The 25,548-nt window shown below is 32.1% G+C and overlaps 1 protein-coding gene across 7 annotated transcripts in view; it reads right to left on the reverse strand.

Annotated features, from left to right (window-relative positions):
* CCDC171 (coiled-coil domain containing 171) overlaps positions 1-25,548 on the reverse strand; it is a 418,598-nt gene that overhangs the window by 185,449 nt on the left and 207,601 nt on the right. For all 7 annotated transcript variants that reach the window (XM_031961543.1, XM_031961537.1, XM_023497955.2 and 4 more), the window contains 3 exons: positions 18,318-18,544; positions 16,114-16,296; positions 1,784-1,969 (listed from right to left, as the gene is read on the reverse strand). In XM_031961543.1, the coding sequence (XP_031817403.1) occupies positions 1,784-1,969; positions 16,114-16,296; positions 18,318-18,544 (596 nt within the window). The remainder of the gene's footprint in view (positions 1-1,783; positions 1,970-16,113; positions 16,297-18,317; positions 18,545-25,548) is intronic.

Genomic DNA, 25,548 nt, shown 5'->3' on the forward strand with positions numbered 1-25,548 from the left:
TGGTGTTAAATTACAAGCGTAGCCATGTTAAATATAGGATTCTTCCTTGCCACAGTCCAGTGGATTCTTTTATATTTGTGGATTCTGTTTATATTTGAAAACATATTTTTCCTAATTCTATAAAACGTTCTTTAAAATTTTCTTGGGATACAGTTTTAGAATATAGTTTTATCAGATATCATCTAGTAAAACACTTCTTATTTTATAGATGATGACACCTGAATCTTTAAAGCTAAAAATGATTTTTCTTAAAGTCATGCAGTAAGTTGCAAAGCTGCTATTGGAAGTTGAAGCCTATGACTCCTAATCCAGGGCATTTTTTGATTACATAAAGGAGATTTTCATTTTTTAAATTTCCAGGGATTTCAATAACAATAAAATCATGATATTTTGATCTAATCTATCTTCCTAGTCTCTCTCTTGGATCTGCATATATACTGGAGGGGAAATTTCTTTTTGCACACTCGATGTTTTAAATCTCTCAGCATTATATACTTTTTTTCCTTTCTTTGGTTCATTAGTTTGTCATAAGCTTGTTCTTGAGGTTTTTGTTTGTTTATTTTCTTTTATAGGTTCTATCCTGGTATTATTATTATTTTTCTTCTCAAGCTTTTTTGTATCTTTTCATTTTAAGCTTGAAACAGTTTTCTTTAACTTTCTTCAAACACTTATTTTACTTTTACTTGATCATGTGATATTCATGTAAATTCTTGATAAAATTTTAAATTCTATTTATTCATTTGAAGATATCTTGCATTGTTTCTAGCAGTTGAGTGATTCAATTGTTTCAAAATATTTTTTAAAAATTCAATCAGATGGGGCAGTTAGATGGCACAGCGAACAGAGCACTGGCCCTGGAGTCAAAAGAACCCGAGTTCAAATTTTATCTCAGATACTTAACATTTAATATCTGGGTGACCTTGGGCAAGCTACTTAGCCTGAACTGCCTCACCAAAAAGAAAAAGAAAAAAAAAAAAAAAAAACTAGGGTTTTTTGTTTTTTGGGTTGGTTGTTTTTTTTGTTTTTTTTTTTTTTTTTTATTTCCACTGATGATTTTCTATTTTGGACAGTCTGTCCATTTAGACAGTATTTTTTATTTTTCTTCTTAACATATTTATGTGCTATTTTTTCACAAGTGGGAATGCTTGAGTTATTTCAATTATCACACTCAACCATGTTGAGAAGGAAACATAAAATTCTGAACTTACAAAATAGTTTTTTTTCTAACATCCATCTAATTAGGAAAGTCAGTGATTTTTTTTAATGTACCAGTCACCTACATAACAGATAGCCAGAACTAATTTATTTATAAAATAACTCTAATACTATTACTTTCATAGTATATACTATTGAACATTAGATTTTACTTCAAGAAGAAAAGAATATCTGAAGCAAAAAGAAATTTGGAGTTTAAAACTATAGGAATAGAAACTGATGACAGGTTTGACAAAAGTGAGAATGAGTAACTAGGTGATGAAAATATTATAAATAAATTAAATTTCTACTTAGTTATCAACAAAAACCTACTTTGTTATTTGTAGAGATCAACAAAAACTATATTTGAAGTACATATAAGTCATTTCAGAAAGAAAACCTGCTTGTTGATATACATTCTCAGAGCAATAGCAGCTCATGCTTCTAAATATCTTATTGAAGCAAAAGAGGAGGAAATGTCACAGTTTGAAATCTATTCCCTATAATACATATTATAAGTCAATACATATTTTCACAAAATCTCGTATACAGAAATAATAAAATTTGTATACAAGAGACATTTTCATACCTTAACAGCTTCACCAAGAGTTTGGTTTTTGTCCGCTTCCTCACTGGAATGCAGTTCCAGTCTATAATTTAACTCCTGAAGTTGCTGTGCCTGTTCATTCAGAAGCATTTGGGCCTGTTGTTCTCGAAGTAATGCATTATTCAACTCTTCACAGGCACTTTCAAACCTCTCATGGGTGATCAATTTCTGATAAAAGGGGGAAGAAGTGATTTGTCATAAAATATCTCTACTATTTATATATTTGATCTTAAGAATGTATTTGCAGATGTGCAAAAGTGTCAACCAAACATTCGAAAATACATAATGCATACCAGAACATTTTTTTCACTTTACAAAGTAAGCCATATATAACTGATTAGAATTAACAATATAAAACCTTTCCCACAATTGATCACAATACATTCAAGTAAGAAAAGTTTTCTTTTCAATTCTACACAAATCAAGATTTAAATTAAATATGCAGATATTAGGAACTTTTTAAAAGTTTATTTCCATTTCAAATGTATCTATTAAATATAAAAATATGTTTAATATTATGTTGTGTTTTATTAAATAATATTTTATGATTAAAAATAAACATTTAAAAATATTAAAAACACTATTACCAAAGCTTAAGGATTTTTGGAAAAATTTATAGAAGGATTAAAACAATTTATTTTATTAGTAAAGATAAGGTATAAATATAGTCCAAAGTTATATTCCTGAGTACATATATCAAATAAATCTAAGCAAAAATTCTGAATCATATGTTTGTATATTTACATAGACATATAGAATGTGTGTATAAACAGATTTTGATACAGATATAAAGATATAGATAATTTAGTAGTGTAGAAAACTGTCTTAGGAGCTAAAACGACCTGGATTCAAGTTTTACTTCTAACATTGATGGCTGCATGACCTTAAACAAATTATTTAACCTCAGAATGCCCTAAGCAACTCTCTAAGGTTGAAAATAGAAAAGAAAATGTTAACTTATTTTGATAGAGTGGGTTTCCTTACCTAGTATATTCCTATATATTCCTGAAATCATTGGTCCAGTTCCAATCCTGATCCTTAATCTGATATCTAAGAACATATTAAATATAAATTTTATGTAATATTACATTAGTACCTGGCTTTTATGTTCATTTTTTAGGGGAATTAAGAATGGAGATGTCCAAACCTTACAAATAAATGTAGAAGACTGGAAATATTAAATGCTTACCTTTTAATGATCATAATACAAAAAATGTATATTATGAATAATGAATAAATGATTAAAATGAAATCAGAGACAAATATTCTAAAGAACAGGACTGTGAAAAAATAATTCATAAAACACTTTTGTCGATTAAAGAAGGAAAAAAATCAATTAGTTGAATTAGAAAACAATCTTAAAACTTTTAAAACAAAAATAAATTTAGAAAAACAAAAGATTAACAAAATTGAAAGAAAATAATTTTTAAAAGATGGGCTTTATTTTGAAAAAATAAAACAAATCATGAGCAAATCTGACTTAAAAACAATTATAAATATAAAAAATATTAGGACAGGTAGGGCATTAATGCAATTTTTGTCTTGCCATTTGGGAAATCATTTGGAATTACATCCAAAAGTCAAGAAACTGTACATTTTTTTTTTAAATCACTAATGTTACTATCCTAAAAAGAACAAAAAAAGAAGAAGCTATGTGTACAAAGATATTTATAACGGCTCTTTTTTATAGTAGCAAAGAAGTGACACAAATGAAGTACCATATTAATTGGGGAATGACAAATTATGGTATTTCAGTGCAATGAAATACTGAGCTATAAAAATTGATTAAAAGATTTTGGCTTCAAAGAAACTTGAAAAGATTTGCATGAATAGATGCAAAATAAAGTGAACGTAATAAGGAAAAAAATGTTATATAATATCAACATTATAAAAACAAACAGCTTTGAAAGACTTAAGAATTCAGATCAATAGAATAGTCAACCATGATTCCAGAGTCAGGCAATCAGCTACTATTTCTAAAGTACCTATCAAGGGCTAAGCATTGTGCTAAGTATTACATATGAAACGAAGTATATGAGCTATATCCTGAGAGAGAGAGGAAATGAACTCAGGGTAAAGAATGAGAAGCAATTTTTTTTGGACCTGTCAAAAGTGGGAATTAGTTTAACTTAACTATGCATATTTGCTGCAAGGGTTTTTCTTTTACACTTATAAGATGAAAGGAAGGTTTTCTTCTTTAAAAAATAAAATTTAATTAAAATAAAAATAAAGACAACTATCATAAAAGGATAAATTGAAAGTCTATGTGCTATTTGTAGACAAGAAAAGGAGTGGACAGTATTTAAGGGAACTGGAAAAACTGAATGAATAAATATTAAGTACTTACACAGTGTCATGAACTATATTAATAGCTATGGATACAACTGGAAAATCTAAACAATTCTTGTTGTCAAGAAATTTATATTCTAATGAGGAAAAAGCATATACAGAAGGTTTAAGCTACAAAATGGAAGGAAGGGTCTCAAAGCCCCTAGGGGTAAAAATTTTATCTTAAAGAAGTACAAAAATGATTGCTGATCTTTCCTTCTTTCTTTCTTGAACCAAGCCTTAGAGGTCTCAATTTTTCTTTTATTTTTTCATTCTTTTTTGATTTAATTCTATTATTTAGTTTTGTCTCCTGAAGTCATCAGCTTAAATTTACACAGTTCCAATTTTTAAGCAATTATTTTATTCAGTAAGCTTTTGAACCTCTCTTTTTCATTTGGCCAATTTTGATTTTTTTTTTCCCTTAAAGTTATATTTATTTAGCATACGTACACATTAAAGAGAATTCCTGTCTGATCCCTTCCAGCAGAACACAAATACAAATAAATGTAGATGAATAGGAAGGGGGCCTAGACTCCACAGTAATCGTTGAGGTGATACAATCCTGGCAGTCACAGCTGCAGGACAGAAGAGGGCTGGACTGAGCTGCTGGGTGGTCCATAATCCTGCAGAAGTTAACATTAAAATAAGTGTGCCCCATAGCTAAAGGTTTATTTTGTGTTCTCAAAATAGTACTACTGCCAATCCCGTATTGTCTAGCAATGAGATATCTTTGCCATCCATGAAAAGCTCTGTCTCTTCATCTTTGTCAATTAAGGTCAAGGTAATAGTAGCAAAATGTCCATCAGGCCTTTTCACCCTGCACTTGGGTTGCCAGAAACAGACATTTCAGTTTACCAATGGAATAGTTAGAAGCATCCTTCTCAGTCCAGTGCCAGTCACTGGACTGAGATATATCTGCCTGCTGCTCTATGATCCAGGGTGGGTCATTCTTGTCCCACTTGCCATCTGGCCTCAAAATCTGTGGCTGCAGGCTCCTGTCCAGTGCTGGCCCCAGCTGCTTGGCAAAGGCTGGAAGTTACGAGAAGCAGGCACAGCAGCCTGCTTTTCCTTCCCTCTCCTCCTCCAAAGTTTGCTTTTTAAGGAGTTCTTTAGTTCAGTGAATACCTGTATCCCCTTTTCCATTTGGCCTACTCTGCTTCCTAAGAAGTTCTTTGCTGCCATGAATTTTGTGTTTCTTTTACCATTAGTACAATTCTATTTTTAAGGGGAAGGCAGTTAGGTAGAAATGAGGAAGACCTTAATTCAAATCCTCCCTAAAACATTTGTCAAGTGTGTGATGCTGGACAAGTCACCTAATACTGTTTACCTCATCTATAAAAGGAGCCAAAGAAGGAAACTGCAAACTTTAGTATCTTTGCAAAGACCTCAAACAGGGTCACAGGGAGTCAGACATGACAAAGCAACTAAATATTTTTAAGTGTTTCTCCAGTACTTTTTTGTGCCATTTTACCTGGAAGTACAAAACTTAAAAACTCGAAGTAGGCAATAGAGGTGCCATAGCAACCAGTCCTGCATCCTGTGCCAGCAAAGGCTCCCCTGTAATCTCTTTAGTTAGTTGTCTGATCTCCCTGCCATCTCCAGTCTGAGAGTTCCAGAAGTCACTGCCACTTTCACAGCTGTCTCCAAACCTGGTTCCCACTCCAGTGTTCACAAACCCCTCCTGCCACCTCCTAGGTTGTCTTAACCTGGAAAAATATCTCACCATTAATTTTTTGTTGATTCTGCTACACCAAAATTTTTTTTGAGGTAGTAATTTAAAATGGTTTGGAATAGAATATTAGGATAGTTCAGCTGGGTTGCTGCTTCTATTCTACCATTCAATAATAAATGCCTCTTTGAAGAGGAATTTTCTTACATTATAGACACTATTTTGGTGATCTAGTATAGTCAATCACAGACTTCTGCCATTCTTTGGGATCAGTTGTTGAATCAACATTTTTAACATTTTTTTCCTTTCCCACTTTTGTGTTTAAGCAAAAACATTTTTATTTTATGTAATCAAAACTGTCCATTTTAACTCTCATGATTCTTTTGAAATCTTGTTTATTAGTTAGTCTATTAGGTTTTCTAAGTCACCATATTATCAACAAAAAAGTAAAGTAATCATTTTATTTTCTCTTTGCTCATATTTCTTCACTCAATTTATTTTGCTTGCCTAATTGGAATATCTAGCAATTCTAACACTAAATTGAATAGCAAAAAGTGATCATGGACATCCTTATTTTACACCTGATAATAATAATAGAAAGGCAACTAACTAATCACCATTACAAATAATGTTAGCTCTTGGTTTCAACTAGATACTAATTATCATATTAAGGAAAGATATATTTATTTATAGATTCTCTAGTATTTTAACAAGAACAGATGTTATAACTTTTCAAAGGATATCTACTTCTATTAATCTAATCAAATGATTTGTTTTTCTTGATATTAATATAATAAAATATTTTAACTTCACTAATATTTAATTAGTACTGTATTCTTCATAAAAATTCAAGTTAGCAATTAGATATAATCATTGTAATTTTTTACTAATATTTCATTTAAAATATTTGTTTTTCAATATTTTGGGGAGATTGGTTTATAGTTTACATTCCCTACTTTAACACACCCAGGATAATATATCAAAAAAAATACTCATGTCATAGAAAGAGTTTGGTAGGATCGCTTCATTTCCTACTTTTTGTAATATTCTTCTCTAAAATGTAATATTTTCTTTTTGGGGTTTCCTTGGGGTTTCTGGAGGCAGCCTTCCTTTCAGTTCAGTAATCACCCCAAATGCATCCTTTATTGTCTCTTTCCAAGTCTTGTCTCCTTCACTTGGGGATCGGCTAGTTTTTCTGGAGGCCTTCCGGATCTTAGTTTCAGTGGAGAAGGGAAGGGGGCAGTCTGTCACCACTTCTCTGGTCTTCCCTCATTCTGATTCTGGCTGAGGCTCCGAGAGCGTCTAGTGCGCTTGTCCTCTCTGGCCCTGAGAGCTTCTTGCTTATATGCTGTCCACTGAATATACATCAATCATTATATCACTAGGAAACCATTATTTGTTGTAGGATTAAATCAATGTTAAACTAGATTTAACCAATGTCTCCTCAATTCCACTTAGTACCTTGTTTCAAGTTCTGGACAATAACATTTCCTTGTAGGACTAAATCAATCATACTGAACCATACTAAATTAGATAACTATTGCCTCTATCAACTCCACTGACTTAGTATCTTTTAAGAATCCTTTGTTTCAAGTTCAGAATTCTGGCCCATAACAATTTTTAAAGGATTAGAACTAATTATTCCTCAAATATTTGTTTAATATTAATTTGTTAATCCATCTGGTCCTATTCCCCCAACCTGTTAAGAGTTCATAATACCTTTTTCAACTTCATTTTCAAATATTAGGCTACTTGAAGAACTTCTATTTGTACTGTTAGAAATTTTTCTGAATATCTATTTATGTAACAGTTTAAATTGTCCAAAATCAAGTGAAATCATGGCTAACAATTTCTTCTACTTCTTTTTGTTTTTGATAATATTAACTTGATTTTCTGAGTGATGTTTTAACAATCAATTTGGCTAATGGTTTGCTCTGTGTGTGTATGTATTTTAAAGCTCTTAATTTTATTTATTTATCCAATGGATTTTGGCTCTCAATGTTATTCCTTTTTTTATAATCAGGATTCTATTTAGTTTTTTAGTTGGTAAGGACTAATTTTAGTTTTTTTATTCTTGAATTGATTTTTATTGATTCTAATTTTATAGAAATAGTGGCCTATAAAAATAATTTAATATTTCAGCATTTCTGAATTTTCATGAAGTTTTTATGCCCTAATAGATAAATTTGTGTGGAAAAACATACCTATGTAAAAAATATGTAAACTCCTTTTTATTCTCATTAAGTACTCTACAGAGAACTATTACATCTAATTTTTCCAAGATTGAATTCAGGTACCTCACTTCTTTTTTGTTTACTTTTTTTTCATTAATTTCATCTAGGTTAGTTTAAAAAAGATAAAACTAACATTCCCTATTATTATAATTTTATTCTCTGTAACATTTCTTTAATTTTTCCTTTAAGAACTGAGTTGTTGAGAATATTTTGAGATGACAGCATAGGTCAGCAAATTCCAAACTATCCAGATTTCCCCCACAAACAATACAAATTAGCATCTCGGGGCAAATATAAAGAATAAAAACAAATAAAAGTTGGGGCAGAATAATGATCTTCCTAGGACATTTGAAGAAGATCCAAAGAAAAATACCAGGACAGAGGTTTGGTCTCCATGAAGTACAAACATCTCCAGGTTTGTTCTAACTGAAGTAACAAGGGGTGAGCCCTGGGGTTAACTGGGTTGAGAGGTAGCCTCTGTCCCTAATGAAGCAATTTTCATCTTCCAGACAAAGTAGGGAATCTACTGAGTTGGGGAGGGTGGGTGGGGAGAGGAGGGGAGGAGGTGGAATTGAAGAAACCTCTGCTAATAAGAAACACTGGACCAAGCTATACTGCCAAGATACAGCCCTGGATGAGAAAAAACTAGCTCATACCTGATATGGAGGCACACTGCAATGTGGGCATTTATACGAGGGTGAGGTTACAGGTTTGGGTTTCCAAGCCAGAGGGGAGAACTAAGGAGGACCTGAAGCCAAAGGCCTCTTTCCCATTCCCAGGACTAGGTGATTAAACCAATAATCTGCTACAAAATGAGCAGATTAAATAGGGAAAAACAAAACCAAAATACCTATAGAAAGTTACTATGGGATTAGGGGAAATTGGGGTTCATCTTTAAATGAGGATAGTGAAATTAGGGGAAAAAAAAATCTCTCCTATCCCAAAAGTAATATCAAATAGTTACTTGTCTAAAAAGAATTCAAAGAACTTTAAAAAGACTTTAAAAATCAAATGAGACTGAAAAAAAAAACTTTAAAATAGTTTTAAATCTGAGAAAAATAAGATTATACAGATAAAGACAGTCAACAACTAGAAAAGGAGATCCAGAGTCTTAAGAAAATGACTCCTTGAAAACTAGAATTGGGAAAGGGGGAAGCCAGCAAAGTTATAAGAGACCGAGAAATAATAAAACAAAATATAAAGAATTGAAAAAATAGGAGAAAATATGAGATATGTCATAAGAAAAATGACATCTGGAGAACATATCAAGAAAAGAAAACATAACAAAAACTGGACTACTGGAAGGCTATGATTAAAAAAAAAAAAAGGATCTTATTATAATAACACAAGAAATAATTAAAAGAAAATTGCCCCAAAATTTTAGAACAAGAGGAGAAAATAAAAGTGGGGGAAAAAATACGCCAACCACCACTTGAAAGAGATCCTATCAGGATTACAGCTAAATTCCAAAACCCTCAGATAAAGGAAAAAATGAAAGAATGCAAATATAATATAGCCACAATTAGAATCACACAAGACCTAGTATCAGCTATTTTAAAAGACTTCAGGTCTTGGATTGAAACATTATATATTGAAGAGCAAAAGCACTAAGGTTACAACCTTTTATATCATACTCAGCAAAGTTAAGCAGAATCCTGAACAACAACAACAAATGGACATTCAATGAATTATCAGACTTTTAGGATTTGTTGCAAAAAGAGATGAACTTAATAGAAAATTTGACATATAAGATTCTAGAGAAATATCAAATAAACATCAAAGATTAATTTCAAGGTACTCAATAAGGACAAATTGTTTATACTATATCCATGGAAATGTAAACCACATTTTAAAGGTTTAAACCAAGATTGTCATTAGTAAGTGGAGAGTTTGAAAGAAAGACTAAGGCCAGAGCTTAATATATTATGATTCTAAAAAACAAAACCATGTAGTAAAATAGCAAAAAGACTAGCCTATATAAATGAAATTTAAGAGCGAAGACTGACAAAATTAGATAAGGGAGGAGGGCTGATAATTCTAGAATCCCAATCACATGGGAATGTGTCAAAAAGTGAACAATACATAGACACCTAGAAGGCTCTAAAAGTCTTCTAAAATTAATTAAGAAATAGAGAAAAGGAATAGAATAAAGGATACAAAAAAGTTTGTAGATTAATGGGAATGGGTAAAAGAGGGAACAAAAGAATAAAGGAGGATTCCTTGGGGGAAGAGGGAGAAGTCAAATAACAGTAAGTCAAAGTAGCAGACAGATGTAAATTAGAGGAGGGAGGAAGCAAAAGATACACACAACACCATTGATTTTAGATAAAGTTAAAGTTAAAATAAATTCAATCAAAAGAGAAAAATAAGAAAACTACACTATCAGACGATCAATATTGTTTCAGAGTATTTAAAACAACCAAATAGTATAAGGTTGGAATATTGCTGTGGTATAGAAAGTGATGAGTTGGTGGATTTAGAAAAATACAGGAAGACTTGGGATCTAAAAAGGATGATGTACTCTACATTGAGAAACAGAGGACAAACATAGTACAATCTTACATAGATGTATATGTGAATATACATATATGATTGTAGATATCTATGTGTGTATATGCACATATTTGCATATGTATACATGCATATATGTATTTATGTGTGCATATAAATATACCTGTGTTTACTAAGGGGAAATGAGGGAAGGAAAGAGGGAGAAAAGAATAAAGTACAAAGTGCACAGGAGAGAACAAAGGAAAACCTAAAAAAAAAGGAAAGAAAAGATGAACAGTTTTAAGTATGTATAGTATTATTATATAAGCTTTCTTGAATGGAAATTCATTGTTTCATATTTTGAATCCTCTCAAGTTCTACTGTGCACATGACAATGTTTTTTCTTTTTTCTTTCTATTTTCTATTTTAAATAAATAAAAACTTTTTTTTTTTTTTTTTTTGGCTGAGGCAAATGAGGTTATGTGACTTGCCCAGGGTCACACAGTTAGGAGGTGTTAAATGTCTGAGACCACATTTGAACTCAGGTCCTCCTGACTTCAGGGCTGGTGCTCAATCCACTCCATCACCAAGCTACCCCCAATAAAATCATTTTAAAAAAATAATAATTGAGATGTTATACCTTTAGATGTATAAATTTTTTGTATAGATATCAATTCAAAGTTTATGGTAACTTTCAGCAAAATGTAGATTCCCTAATGAACTCTTAATTAGGTGTATTTTTTCTGCACATTTGTGTGAGATCATTGTTCCTATCCCTTGCTATTGTTACCAGATGTAAAATAGATTTTGCTGTATTTCCTTATTTTAATTGCATTCATATTTCTGTTTCAAGTATATTTTGTGTAACAACAGTGTTGGATTGCGCTTTATTTATTTATTAGTCCGTTCTATTCTTTTCAATTTTATGGGAGAGTTTCTCATTCACATTCACAGTTATGACTGTTAATTTTATATTTCACTGAGTCCTAGATATTTCTTTATAGAAAATAGTAGTGAAGGAGAAGTGAGCTTAGTAGTGCTCTAAATTTGATGTATTCTTAATCTAGTTATGCTTTTCTTCCCATTTTCTCTTTTCCTCTCCCAGAGCCAATACCAAATTGTCAGCTTTTCTTAAGTTGCTTTTTGAAAAACACCCCACTTAGTTAAGAGTTTGTATTGCTTTAAGCCTTATCTTTCCCTTAAAATAATCCTTCCTCTAACTTCTCCTCCTCATTTTATTTCTCCCCTCTCTTTCCTGTTTGACTGCTGGGTAAAATATGTTTTTGTAAACATGGTACAGTAGATAGAACACCAGACCTGAGTCCCCTCGAACTGTGATTTGTCATTGTGTGAATCATATCTCCTAAGTTTTTCAAAATTATTTGTCTCAACCATTTGATTGTCACTGAACAGTTTTCCTGGTTCTATTCATTTCATTCTGTATCAAATCATATAAGTCTTTTTAGATTTTTCTAAAAAACCATTTTTTACAGTAAATAATATTCCATAACATTCACAAAACCATGACTTACTCACCAATTTCTCAACTGATGGGCATCTCTTTAAATTTCTATTAGTATCTAATTCAAAAAGAGCTATGAATATTTTATACATTCTTAAGAGTTCAATTCATCCCTTCCTTAATCTATCCAAACTTTAATTCTACCTTTTCTCCTCTATCACCTATTTCCCTGTTAAGTGAAATACATTTCTCAACTTATTTTTGTGTGTATATTCTTGCCTTCTTTGACTATGACAGATAAGAATTGAAGCTAAAAAATAATGTTTTGGTCATGTATACTTATTGTGTATCTAAGTTATATTTTAATATATTTAACATCTACTGGTCATCCTGCCATCTAGGGGAGGGGGTGGGGGGGGTAAGAGGTGAAAAATTGGAACAAGAGGTTTGGCAATTGTTAATGCTGTAAAGTTACCCATGTATATATCCTGTAAATAAAAGGCTATTAAAAAAAAAAAAAAAAAAGAATTGAAGCTAAATTCTCAGCAACTTCCCCAATTCCCTCATTTTTGTTCACCTAAACTTTTACATTACCCTCTCTTACCCCTTGATATATTTTTCTTTTTTATATTTCTATGAAGATCAGTAACATAAGAAAACCATAATCTTCTGCCCAATCAGACTTCCCATGACCCCTGATGAAGTTCATGGGGAATATGTATATCATCTCCCCTTATTAAAATGTAAGCAGTTTAGTTAGTTCATTATGATTATTTATTCATTTTTACTTTGTTATGTTTCTCTTAATTCTTGTGTTTGAACTTCAGAGTTGCCATACATCTCAGGCTTTTTCATCAGGAATGCTTAGGTATGGTGGTAACAAGAGCCTAAGAATATGACCTGTGGCATCCTGATTATTCTAATCTGTGACTAGGAGCCATTTCTTGGCACTGACTTTCTTTTTCTAGGTAACACCTGGCCTAGCCTGGTGTGGAGATCTATCGCTTTGCTCCTGATGCCTAGCTTCAGGGGCATGATTAAGCTCCTCCCAATAAAACCCATTATTTCCATGCTAGCATAGTCTTCAGTATCCTCTTGGAGTGGAAACCATCCCTCTGGATAGTCTATTTCATTAGAGATTCATTTTTATCCCTGAGAGAATATATTCTATTTTGTTGGTTAAGTTATTCTTCCATATACATTTACATTCTTTGCCTTCCAGAATACTGCATTCCAAACTATCCTGTTCCTTTGGAATCACAGTTGCTAAATCCTTTGTGATCCTAATTGAGGTTACCTCAATTCTTTTAGATTGCTTCAAGGATTCTTTTTCCTGTTATGACTCAGAAGTTCTGGATTTGGGTTATAAAGTGAGTTTTCATTTTCATGTTTTGTTGTTTGGTTTTTGTTTTTTTTTTTTCTTTCAGAAGAACTGAGATTCTTTCTCTTTCCATCTAGTTCAATTCTTCTAAGAGGAGTGGACAGTTTTAAGATTTCTCAAAATACAATGTCTGTGCCATTTTTTTTTTATTATTGCTTTTGTATAGTCCAAAGATTCTTAAATATTCTTCTATATTTTCAGTTTTTTCATTTGTTTTAATATTTCTTGTCTTATGGAGTCATGAAAATCTATTTAGTCCATTCTAATTTTCCATGATATTATCATTTGTCAAGGATTTTTAACTCTCATGCCAATCTGTTAATCCTTTTCCAATTCCTTATTGCACAGCTTTTATTTTTTCCCTCAAGTTTCAAGTTTTTATTTCCAGCAATTTCATTTGATTTACAAAAGCATTTCTAATGTTTTCAACTTTTGTTCTATTTCCTCCAGGAATTCTAATTAAGTTTGTGCCCACATTGTACTAACCTTTGAGGCTTTATTTATACATATTTTAGAAGAGACATATACAAATGTCTCTTCTGGAATGATGTCTTTAATGTCCTAATGACCATAATAACCTTGTATTATAAGGTTCTTTTTGTAATTTACTACGCCTTCCACTACTTCCTGACTTCAACTTTATTATAATATTCTGTGTACTTATACGTAATGAATTAGACAACTATTAACCAACTGGAAAACTCAGAGTGATATAACTGCAAGTACCCTTCTAGTCTGGAATTAGTACCCTAGTTATTCTGTTGCAGGTTCCAGACTGCCCTGGAAGTTAAAACTATAATATCACTCAGCTACTCTGATTTGAGGTCAGAGCCTCAAATCTATTTGCGTCTGAATTTTTCCTCATTCAGTACATAGTTAAGAAGAGCATTCGACCATTCCCCATCCTGGAACTGCTTCTCAATCTGGAATGAAAACCCTAAGTACAGATCTTCATATACGTTTACCCTGAATATTTAACTCAGAACTGGGTAGTGAGTCACAAAGCTGCCAGATGATCCCAATTAAGACCAACTTGGACAAATTTGTTGTTCTACTGAATTTGCCTGGAACTGCTTTTTCTGGTGAAGAGCTTCAATCCTCTTTCAGTTACTGAGTGCTAGAATACTCTGAATGGCATACCTCAGGCAAGATCTTGACCCCAGACTTAACACACCTCTCTGTAGTTCCTTGCTGACCCAGGCTGGTAATATAACTCACTTGTGATTATTTCCTAGATTTCCCAATTAGGACTTGTCAAATGACTTTGCCAGATGAGTGGCAACTTCAAGGAGAATTGACTTTTTCACAGGTCTTTTCAACAAGTCATAATCTGTGTTATCAAAGACAAATTAGCAACTCAAAAACCTGGATTCCAATTTAGTTTTCTTACTCATTGTTTGTGTGACAGGGCTCAAAACCCTGCAACTGTTATCTAAATTACCTGATTCATCAGAAAGGGTTGGACTAAATGAACAGGAAGATCCCTTTATCTCTTTCAATTCTAAACCATAAGATCTGGGTGGAGGAAGTGCTGCATCCTTTCAGTGCTCCTTTGGTCATGTGTCATCAACTAAAATTACAATAGGTCAGTCAAATATGGAGTAGTTGTCCTAGGGGGTTTGTTTTATTATTACTTTTCCAATTAACAATCATTTTCTTTCCTTCTTATTTAACAACAAAATAAATACACAAAGCGCTCATAAGAAATGTACCAGTCAAGCAAAACACATTCCCTCACCCGACCATGTCTCAAGTGCTAGTTGAGTGCCTCCCTCCTCTGGCATTAGTCTGGCAAGATGTTTCATCTTTAGTTCTCTGGAAAAATTGTCCCTGTCCCCTTTATCTTAATAGCAGTGATGATGAACCCTTAATTCAGGTAATGGAGGCAATATGGGGAATTGCAAAGAACACTAATATTTGATTAAAAATCAAGGGGCTTAGATTCAAATAGTGCCAGACTTGGAGTCTAAGTACACAGGTGCAAATTCAGTCGTGATCATTGTATGCCTGGGAGAAAATCACTAACCCTCTGAGCCTCATTTTCCTCCCCCATAAAAAAGAGGAATAAGACCAGAGTGTATCTGAGTTCTTTTCTGGTTCTAAATCTAGAATTAGATTTGCTGCTTGCTACTTGTGTGATTTAAGGGAACAGTCTCTGAAATTGAATCTCTTCTGTAAAATAAAGATGGCTAAACAAAAATAAAACTATCACTTCTATAGTACTTTGCAAAAGTTTGCAAAGTTCATTTGAGTGAATAATAGCATTTAATCTACAACAACAGAGTAATGTATCATTATAGGTGTTGTTATCCTCATCTTACAAAAAAAGAAAAGCAAATCTCACTAAGAAATTTAGGTGGCTTATCTTTACTAAAAGTCTATAAAAAACAGATGAGTTGTGAACCACAGTCCCTGTGCCTCAATTCAGAAAAGGGTGTGATCTGTATCAATGGAAGAAATGCTTATATTAACAAAATCAAGTATAATTAACATGGAAAGAAAAATTCTTAAAGAAATAAAACAGGGTCTTCCCTCTTATTATGCATGGGTCCTAAAAAGGAGCAACTTTAAAAGATAACTTTTCTGAAAAATATTTAGTAACACAAACAAAAAATTAAATTAGACACATGTAAGTATCACATGTATATGTGTGTATATAGACATGTGGATTCAGCTCTATGTAAATATGTGTATATAAATGAATGACAGGCATGTCCAAATTAGTCCTTCCAAATTGAATATACTTACAGACTGCTTAAATTCTTTTAATTGCATTTGGAGAATCTGGGCTTTCTCAATCTCTTTTTTCATATCATGTACGTTTCTTTTAAATTCTGTGACCTCTAAGCGGAGTGAACGGCGTTCTACTTCTGCTGCATGCAATCTTTGGGTAAATTCATATATTTGCTTTTGCAAACACTCTATACTTTTCTGTTGGCAAATGGAAACAATTTTAGATTTTATTAAATTGGATACTTTACTATTGAATCAATAAGATTTGATATCTAAAAAATTTTTTTTAGTTAAAAGAAAAAAATTCTAAATTCTAAACTCTAAAAGAAAAAATATCATACCAATGGCTTTTCAAAAATCTAGAGACACATTTACAAAATTTGAAAACATGAATTGTTTTATCTGAACAATCATTTCTATAAAATATAATATGAAATAGCAAAAATGAAACCTAACCTTAATGTCAAGAAAACTTGAAATATAATGCCTCATATAATCCTGTTTTAATAAATTTATGAAGTGCAAGCAGTAATAACAAATTCTTATATTCTTGTCCTCTAGATACTTATTAAACACATTTTACTATCTACCATAAAATTAGTATATAAATAAGTTATGGCAATCTGAATTAAAACTATGTCAAATGCAAAAATAAGAATATGAGACCTGTGGTTTCAATGACATAGGGAGCTTCCATATGAGAAAACTCCTTCTACCCATGAAAGTCAGCACTTTCTCTTCAACTTCTATTCTAAGGAAGTTGCATTGTTTATTGAGAGATTATGTGTTTTACATATTTTGAGGCTAGCTTTCTGGTTCCTTACTTGAGTCATAATAAGAATAAACAAAAAGCTTTGGAAGGAATAAAGCAAAAGGAAATATTTAATAAAAAGAGATAATGACAAGATACATCAGAATTTACAATCACATAAAGGATAACATTTCTTGAAGTTGTCAACATTGGGTATTATCATACCTATTTAGGGATTTTATCATTATTTTAGATATAATCATACCTATTTAGGAGTCAATAAAATTTGGCCAAGCCAGCTGGCTAAATACAGCAATTTCTGGTTTTTGAAAAGCCAGCAAGCTAAGAATGTTTTTTTTTTTTACATTTTTAAATATAATGAAATGTTATTTTAAAAGGATTTAATATAAAATATTTAATATTTGCCTAGATATCTAAAGGAGAGGGTGGGAAGGAAGGGAGGGAAAAAATTTGGAACACAAAGTTTTGCAAAGGTGAATGTTAAAAATTATCTATACATATTTTGAAAATTAAAAAGCTTGAATAAAAATAAATAAATGAAAATTAAATAAAAATAAAAATAATTTAAAATTCTTAGTTCCCAAGACAATAAAAGAAAACAGCAGGCCCAATTTGGCCCACACAATTTGCCAAATCATGACGATACAATGAAGACATCACATGTGGGAATGGAAAAGATGAAGGAATTAGAAAGCCAATGTATGAGAGTATAGAGGGCAAAAAGAAAAATTTGTAATGAGGATGTTAAAAATTGGGGAGGAGAGGAAAACAACCTATGAGCCCCATAATGAATTCTTTCAGAAAGGTGTCAATACAATCTGTGGAACAGACACCAAAGATAATTAACATAATCATAGTTACATGCCACGCACTATGCTAAATACTTTACATCTAGAATGGATGATATAAATAATTAAGGCATAGCTGAAAGATGAAAGTAGGAGGAGGTACGAGAAATGACAATGAGAAACAAGTCCTCCAACTCACAGTGTATGTCAAGAATATATGAGAGAGAATACCTACTATTGGAGAAGATGGCCTGAAATTGTGAAATGCAAATGAAAGTGAGTTCCAGAACATCTTTTATTTTTCTTTTTTTGTTGAGGTAGTTGGGGTTAAGTGACTTGTCCAGAGTCACACAGCCAGAAAGTGTTAAGTGTATGAGGTTGGATTTGAACTCAGTTCCTCCCAATCCCAGGGCCAGTGGTTCATTCCACTGTGCCATCTAGGTGCCCCTCATAATAACTTGGAGATGAAAAGAATGATCTTACTAGTTCTAAAACCAATTAAAGAATTATATATTATGGCATGATGCCTCCCAATGTAAATAAAATTCTCTAAACAATTCTGATCCAAAATTTAATTTGAAAGCACAGACATACTGAAAATGGCATAATCATCATTATATTATGAAAATATTCCTATAAATCATAAGTTAAATACCTACCATAATGGGCATAGGACCACCTACACCATGTTTCAAGGCTTCAGTGTTAACTTTATGAAGTCCTCTGGCCAATCGCTGAACAAGGGAATCCTTTTCCATATATGTAAAATTTCTACTACTTCCCCGTGGTATGTTCTCCATTGCCAAGCTAATTTTATCCATAAGTTTTGCAAAGGAATTCTTGGCTGCACTTATAAGTAAATGTCCACAAAGCCTAGAATTTGGATCTTGGAGTGGGAAGAGAGAGAGAGGGAAAAACATTAAAACTATTGCTTCTAATCTCCTACTTGTTTTACAGCAATTCATTTCAAAATACAATGAATCAAATTTTCTTATAAGAAAAATATTCCAATTACTTATGTAATCACCTACAGTCATTCATCTTCTTCTTGCTCTGTAAAATCCCTTCAATTAATTTAAAGACTGGAAATTGCCCATTTTGATAGAATGGTGAAAATAACTAAGGTATTATGTAAGCAAATCAAAAAGATTTCTTTCACTTTAAAGAATGTCATTTATCTATAATATTTGCAACAGAGAAATTTTAACACTGTTAGCTTTTAAATCATAACACCTTAAATTATTTCCTGTTTCCAACTAGTATAGCTGGGTACCTTAATGCCATACTATTTATATTCTGAGACAAGAGGATATAATTTGCCTTATTCAAAGGCAATTAAAATTTTATAACTACAATTACTTATTTCCCCACAGGACTTTGGTAATCATCCTTCTCATATAATGGACTTAAGGCCCCAGCACACCCAACATGTCCTGCTTATTGCTAGATTCGTCAGGTCTGTAATTAATAATTGTGTTTAATGTTGATAAATAAAATTGTCAGTGCTCCTTCTACTAATTGGTATTCCAGATAACAGTTAATAGGTTTATTTATGCCTTAATAAAAGTCTTGTAATTTAGTTTTCCCTCTACTAGGCAGGTCTTAATCTGTCATTACTTGTCTTATAATACTATCAGTATAAAATGACAAGCATGGAAAGCCTTATTTACATTAAGCAGTATACCATTCTATACTTCAAGTGCTTCTTGTTGCTGGAGCTACTTTAAACATTTACTTTAAATCTTGAATTAAGAAAAATAAACCTTATGCAATTTCAAATACACAAATAAAATTTTGCATTATAGGAATAAGACTAGGCTTTAAAGTCCAGGGTTTAAAATCAAAGAATAAAACTAGTAACATTGACGTAGCATATAATCCACCAAAATTTGTTTTATTTAAATTACATTGCATAATGAATTTTTGCATCTGAAAACCACCTGCTGTGTTTGCTGAATGAACTGATGACATCTTATTTCATATAAGAGAAAAAACATTCTTAGGTTGATCTCATGTGCTAACACTTAAACACTTCATAGAGGTATTCTTTTCTTCATAAACGCATAAAACATAAAAATTAAGAATCAGTAACATTGGGGAAATGTTTTAATTTTCTACTGTACTACTCATTTCTATTTAGTAATCATTTGAGTTGTAGTTCTAAAAAATATATTTGTAATTCTATATGCTACATAAACATATATAAAGTGCTATTAATAAAATCCATATCCACAGCATGTGAAAAATATAGATGGATTTTTTTTATGAATACTATATTAGGTAGTTCAAGAACGAAAAAGACATATATGAATAGACTCTGTGCCAATCAAAACATATTACATAAAACTTAAGACTCCTCATCTAATACGATGTAAATTAGAAATACTGAATTAAAAGCTTATTAATAATAAATATATGATGAGTGGATGTTTATTCACATATATATCATGTTCATATCTGACCACGAATGTACCTTGTGCTCTTTACTTCAAATCCCTTATACTTTTCCAAAAATTAACATAGCACATGTTCAATAAAAACTTCATTTCTAGGTGCTGAATTCCAGAATTAGATTTACTCTGCTTGTTCTAAGACAGAAGATATATAAACAAGGAGTAGGAGTTATTAAGATCATTCTAATAAGCAGCAAAGTCTGAAAGGAGGACAGGCTAACTAAGAAGATGTTGGTCCTTCTTCACTAGATGTCTTCCATGTAGCACTAAGATGAGCACTTCTTAAGGATAGGAGATTCTGAGTCAGAGAGAGAATGGAATGAATGGCTTCTGACCTGAAAAGGTTATTCATTTCTATAAATCTGCATTATCCATAAGTATATCTGAATTAGCAGTAAATAAATATATTAATAATATGATAAATATAATAATAAAATTAATTAATTAGAAGTAAATGTTATCATCTCTGTCTCACATTATTATAAAAGTTCAACTTCAAATTTGGTTCAGAAGTTTAAATTTGAAATCATTGGTGCTACATTCAATTTTAATGAATAATTATATTAAAAAATCACAGATGTGATAAGAATGCCAGTCTGGCATCAAGAAGAGTAAAGTTCAAATTCAGCTTCATATACATTCTTGCTGTGTAACTGAGCAAATTACACTCGACCCTGTTTGCCTTAATTCCTCCAAACCTCTCTGTATTCATTCTACTGGCCATTTCTTACAGAATAATAATATTCCATAATATTCATATACCACAATTTATTTATTCAGTCATTCTCCAATTGATGGGCATCCATTCATTTTCCAGTTTCTAACCACTACAAACAGGGCTGCCACAAACATTTTGGCACATACTGGTCCTTTTCCCTTCTTTAGTATCTCTTTGGGGTATATGGCCAGTAGTAGCACTGCTGGAGAAAAGGTTATGCACAGTTTGATAATTTTGGGGCATAATTCCAGATTGTCTCCAGAATGGTTGGATTCGTTCACAACTCCACTAACAATGCATTAGTGTCCCAGTTTTCCCGCATCCCCTCCAACATTCATCATTATTTTTTCCTGTCATCTTAGCCAATCTGACAGGTGTGTAGTGGTATCTCAGAGTTTTATTAATTTGCATTTCTCTGATCAATAGTGACTTGGAACACTTTCATATGAGTGGTAATAGTTTCAATTTCATCATCTGAAAATTGTCTGTTCATATCCTTTGACCATTTATCAATTGGAAAATGGCTCTATTTCTTATAAGTTAGAGTCAATTCTCTATATATTTTGGAAATGAGGCCTTTATCAGAACCTTTGACTGGGAAAATGTTTTCCCAGTTTGTTGCTTCCCTTCTAATCTTGTTTGCATTAGTTTTGTTGGTACAAAGACTTTTTTAATTTGATATAATCAAAATTTTCTATTTTGTAATCAATAATGATCTCTAGTTCATTTTTGGTCACAAATTTCTTCCTCCTCCACAAGTCTGAGATATAAACTATCCTATATTCCTTTAATTTATTTATAATCTCATTCTTTATGCCTAAATCATGGACCCATTTTGAGCTTATCTTGGTATACAGTATCAGGTGTGGGTCCATCATACTTTTCTTAACACAGCAACTGACTTTTGTAATAGTTTTTAAATATCTAACAATAAATTGTGAAACAAGTATAAAAGTCACAGGAAGTATCAGATGTGGAATTTGAAGTGAGTTTTTCCAGAGTCTTACTTTGGCATTCTATCAACTACATCATTGGTCATTTTGGGAGGTGCTATAGGAGATAGATAATTCAGGTAATACCTAACTTCAGGGAGCTTATAGCCCAATTTGGGGATTTATGGCTGAAACAAATCTGAGAGTTTCTCTTATTCCCAGATCTCATTATTTTAATGAGGAAAAAGGTCTAGTGGGATTAATTTGCCTAAGATCATGGAAGTAATGAGTAGCCTAGGCAAATTTTACACTGACTATAAATTAAGTATTTCAGTCCTGTCTTGTCTATCCTGCCCTTATGAATCCCTTTATTGAAAAATGATTTTTACCAATATTCACTTCAGTAGCCTCTCAGTCCTGCTGATGATCATACATAGCTGGCTGTCATCACACATAGAGGGATTGGGAATTCTATGTAGTGGTTCACAGTCATCTCCCAGAGTTCTTTCACTGGGATGTAGCTGGTTCAGTTCATTATTGCTCTATTGGAACTGATTTGGTTCATCTCATTGTTGAAGAGAGCCACGTCCATTAGAATTGATCATCATATAGTATTGTTGTTGAAGAATATAATGGTCCTGCTCGTTTCACTCAGCATCAGTTCCTATAAGCCTTTCTGAAATCATCCTATTGGTCATTTCTTACAGAACAATAATATTCCATAATATTCATATACCACAATTTATTTATTCAGCCATTCTCCAATTGATGGGCATCCACTCAGTTTCCAGTTTCTGGCCACTACAAAGAGGGCTGCCACAAACATTCTTGCACATACAGGTCTCTTTCCCTTCTTTAAAATCTCTTTGGGATATAAGCCCAGTAGTAATACTGCTAGGTCAAAGGGCACAGTTTGATAGCTTTTTGAGCATAAGGAACTGTGTCTTTCTTAGGGCAGGTAGAAGGAGTATACTTAGAGGAACTTAAGTTGATTGTAATGTGATGATGTAAAAAAGAAATCAGGGTAGAAAAGGGACTGTACTGGGAAAACAGGAAGGGGAAGATAAAATGGGGTAAATTATATCACATAAAGAGGCACAAAAGAGCTATTACAGTTGAGGGAAAGAAGGGACAAAGATAAGCATTGTTTGAACCTTAATCTCATCATATATGGCCCAAAGAGGGAATAATATACATACTTAATTTGGCATAGAAATCTGTCTTGCCCTATAGGGAATGAGAAGGAGAAAGGGGAAAGCTAAAAAAAAAAGGATGGGCAAAAGTAGAAGAGGAAAAAGATAAGGAAGGAAGGGAATGAAAAAAAAAAAAGGGAATAAAAAAAAAGGGAGGGCAAATTGAGGGAAGTGGTGGGCAGAAGCAAAACACTGGTAAGGAAGGAAAGAAGAGAAAAAAGCATAACTTGGGGAAATTAGGATGGCATGAAATACAGAATTAGTAATTTTAACGTGAATGTGAATGGGATGAATTCTCCCATAAAATGGAAGCAGATAGCAGAATGGATTAAAAGCCAGACTTATACAATATCTTGTTTATAAGAAACTCATTTGAAGCAGAGTAATACATACAGAGTGAAAGTAAAAAACTGAAATAGAATATACTGTGTTTCAGCTGAAGGAAAAAAAGAGCAGGGATAGCAATCTTGATTTCAGATCAAAGAAAAACAAAAACAGACCTAATTAAAAGATGTAAGGAAATGGTACCTTGGTAAAGGGTACCACAGATAATGAAGTAAATATATATGCACCAAACGTTATAGCATCCAAATTCTTAGAACAGAAGCTAAGTGACTTACAATAAGAAATAGATAACAAAACTATACTGGTGGTGGAGGATCTCAACCTCCCTCTCCCAGAACTATATAAATTTAACCACAAAATAAGAAAAAAGTAAATAAAGGACATGAATAGTTTTAGAGAAGTTAGGTATGATAGACCTTTGGAAAAAACTGAATGAAGATAGAAAGGAATATATCTTTTTTTCAGAGGTACATGGCAGCTACACAAAAATTGACCAAGGAACAATAAAAATTTGACCAAAGGGCATAAAAACCTCACAATCAAATGCAGAAAGGCAGAAATAGCAAATGCATACTTTACAAATCATGATAAAATAAAAATAAAAGGCCGTGGAAAAACAGATGAAAAATTAATAGGCAACAAAATGCTCTAATCCTAAAGAATCAGTGATTGAAACAACAAATCACAGAAACAATCGATAATTTCATCCAATAGAATGACAATAATGAGAAAACATATCAAAACTTATGAGATGTTATTAAAGCATTGTTTCAAGGTTGTCCATTATCACCACTATTATTCATTGGTGGTTTGGTTTGTTTGTGTTTTTTGGAGGGAAAGGGGGTGTTGCTTAGGCAATTGGAGTTAAGTGCCTTGCCCAGGGCCATACAGCTAGAAAGTATTAAGTATATGAGTCCCAGATTTGAACTCAGATCCTATTGAATTCAAGGTTGGTGCTCTATTCACTGTATCATCTAGCTGCCCCACTACTATTCAATATTATACTACAGATGTTAGCTTTAACAATAAAAGAAAAAGAATTTGAAGGAATTGGAGTAAGTAATGAGGAAACAAAATTATCACTTTTGTCAAATGATATGATATATATTTAGAAAATGCTAGAGAACAAACGAAAAAATTGCTACTGAAAATTAACAAGGTTTGGCAAAATTGCAGGATATAAAACAAACACACTTAAATCATCAGCATTCCTCTATGTTACCAACAAAATCCAGCAGCTAGAGAAATTCCATCTAAAATAACTATATATAGATGATCAATTCTGATGGACCTGGCCATCTTCAGCAATGAGATGAACCAAATCAGTTTCAATGGAGCAGTAATGAACTGAACCAGCTACACCCAGCGAAAGAACTCTGGGAGATGACTAAGAACCATTACATTGAATTCCCAATCCCTATATTTTTGCCCTCCTGCATTTTTGATTTCCTTCACAGGCTAATTGTACAATATTTCAGAGTCTGATTCTTTTTGTACAGCAAAATAACGGTTTGGACACGTATACTTATTTTGTATTTAATTTATATTTTAACATATTTAACATGTATTGGTCATATTGCCTCTAGGGGAAGAGGAGGGGGGGAAGAAGAGGAAAAACTGGAACAAAAGGTTTGGCAATTGTCAATGCTGTAAAATTATCCATGCATATAACTTGTAAATAAAAAGCTATTAAAAATTTTTAAAGAAGAATATACAAATAAATTCTGATATAGAGAAAAAAATAAAATAATATAGCTATATATAATACAAAGTATTTGGGAGTCTAGCTGCCAAGAAAAACCCAGGAACTATATGAAAATAATTACAAATCACTTTTCACACAAATAAAAAATAGATTTGAACAATTCAAAGAATATTAAGTGCTCATGGGGTTGGCCAAGCTAATAAAATAAAAATGACAATTCTACCCTAAATTAATCTATTTATGGTGCCATATCAATCAAACTGTCAAAAAATTATTTTATAGAGTAGAAAAATAATAAAATTCATTTGGAAGAAGAAAAGGTCAAGAATTTCAAAGGAAATAATGAAAAAGATGCAAAGGAAGATGGCCTAGCTGTACCAGATGCAAACTATATTCTAAAGCAGTAGTCATCAAAACCATTTGGTACATTAAAAGAGAAGAGCAGTGCATCAGTGGAATAGGCAAATTCACAAGACACAATAGTCAATGACTGTAGTAATCTAATATTTGATAAACCCACTATTTGACAAAAATTGCTGGGAAA

Source organism: Sarcophilus harrisii, chromosome 1 (genome assembly GCF_902635505.1).
Source record: "Sarcophilus harrisii chromosome 1, mSarHar1.11, whole genome shotgun sequence".
Classification (NCBI taxonomy): Eukaryota; Metazoa; Chordata; class Mammalia; order Dasyuromorphia; family Dasyuridae; genus Sarcophilus; species Sarcophilus harrisii.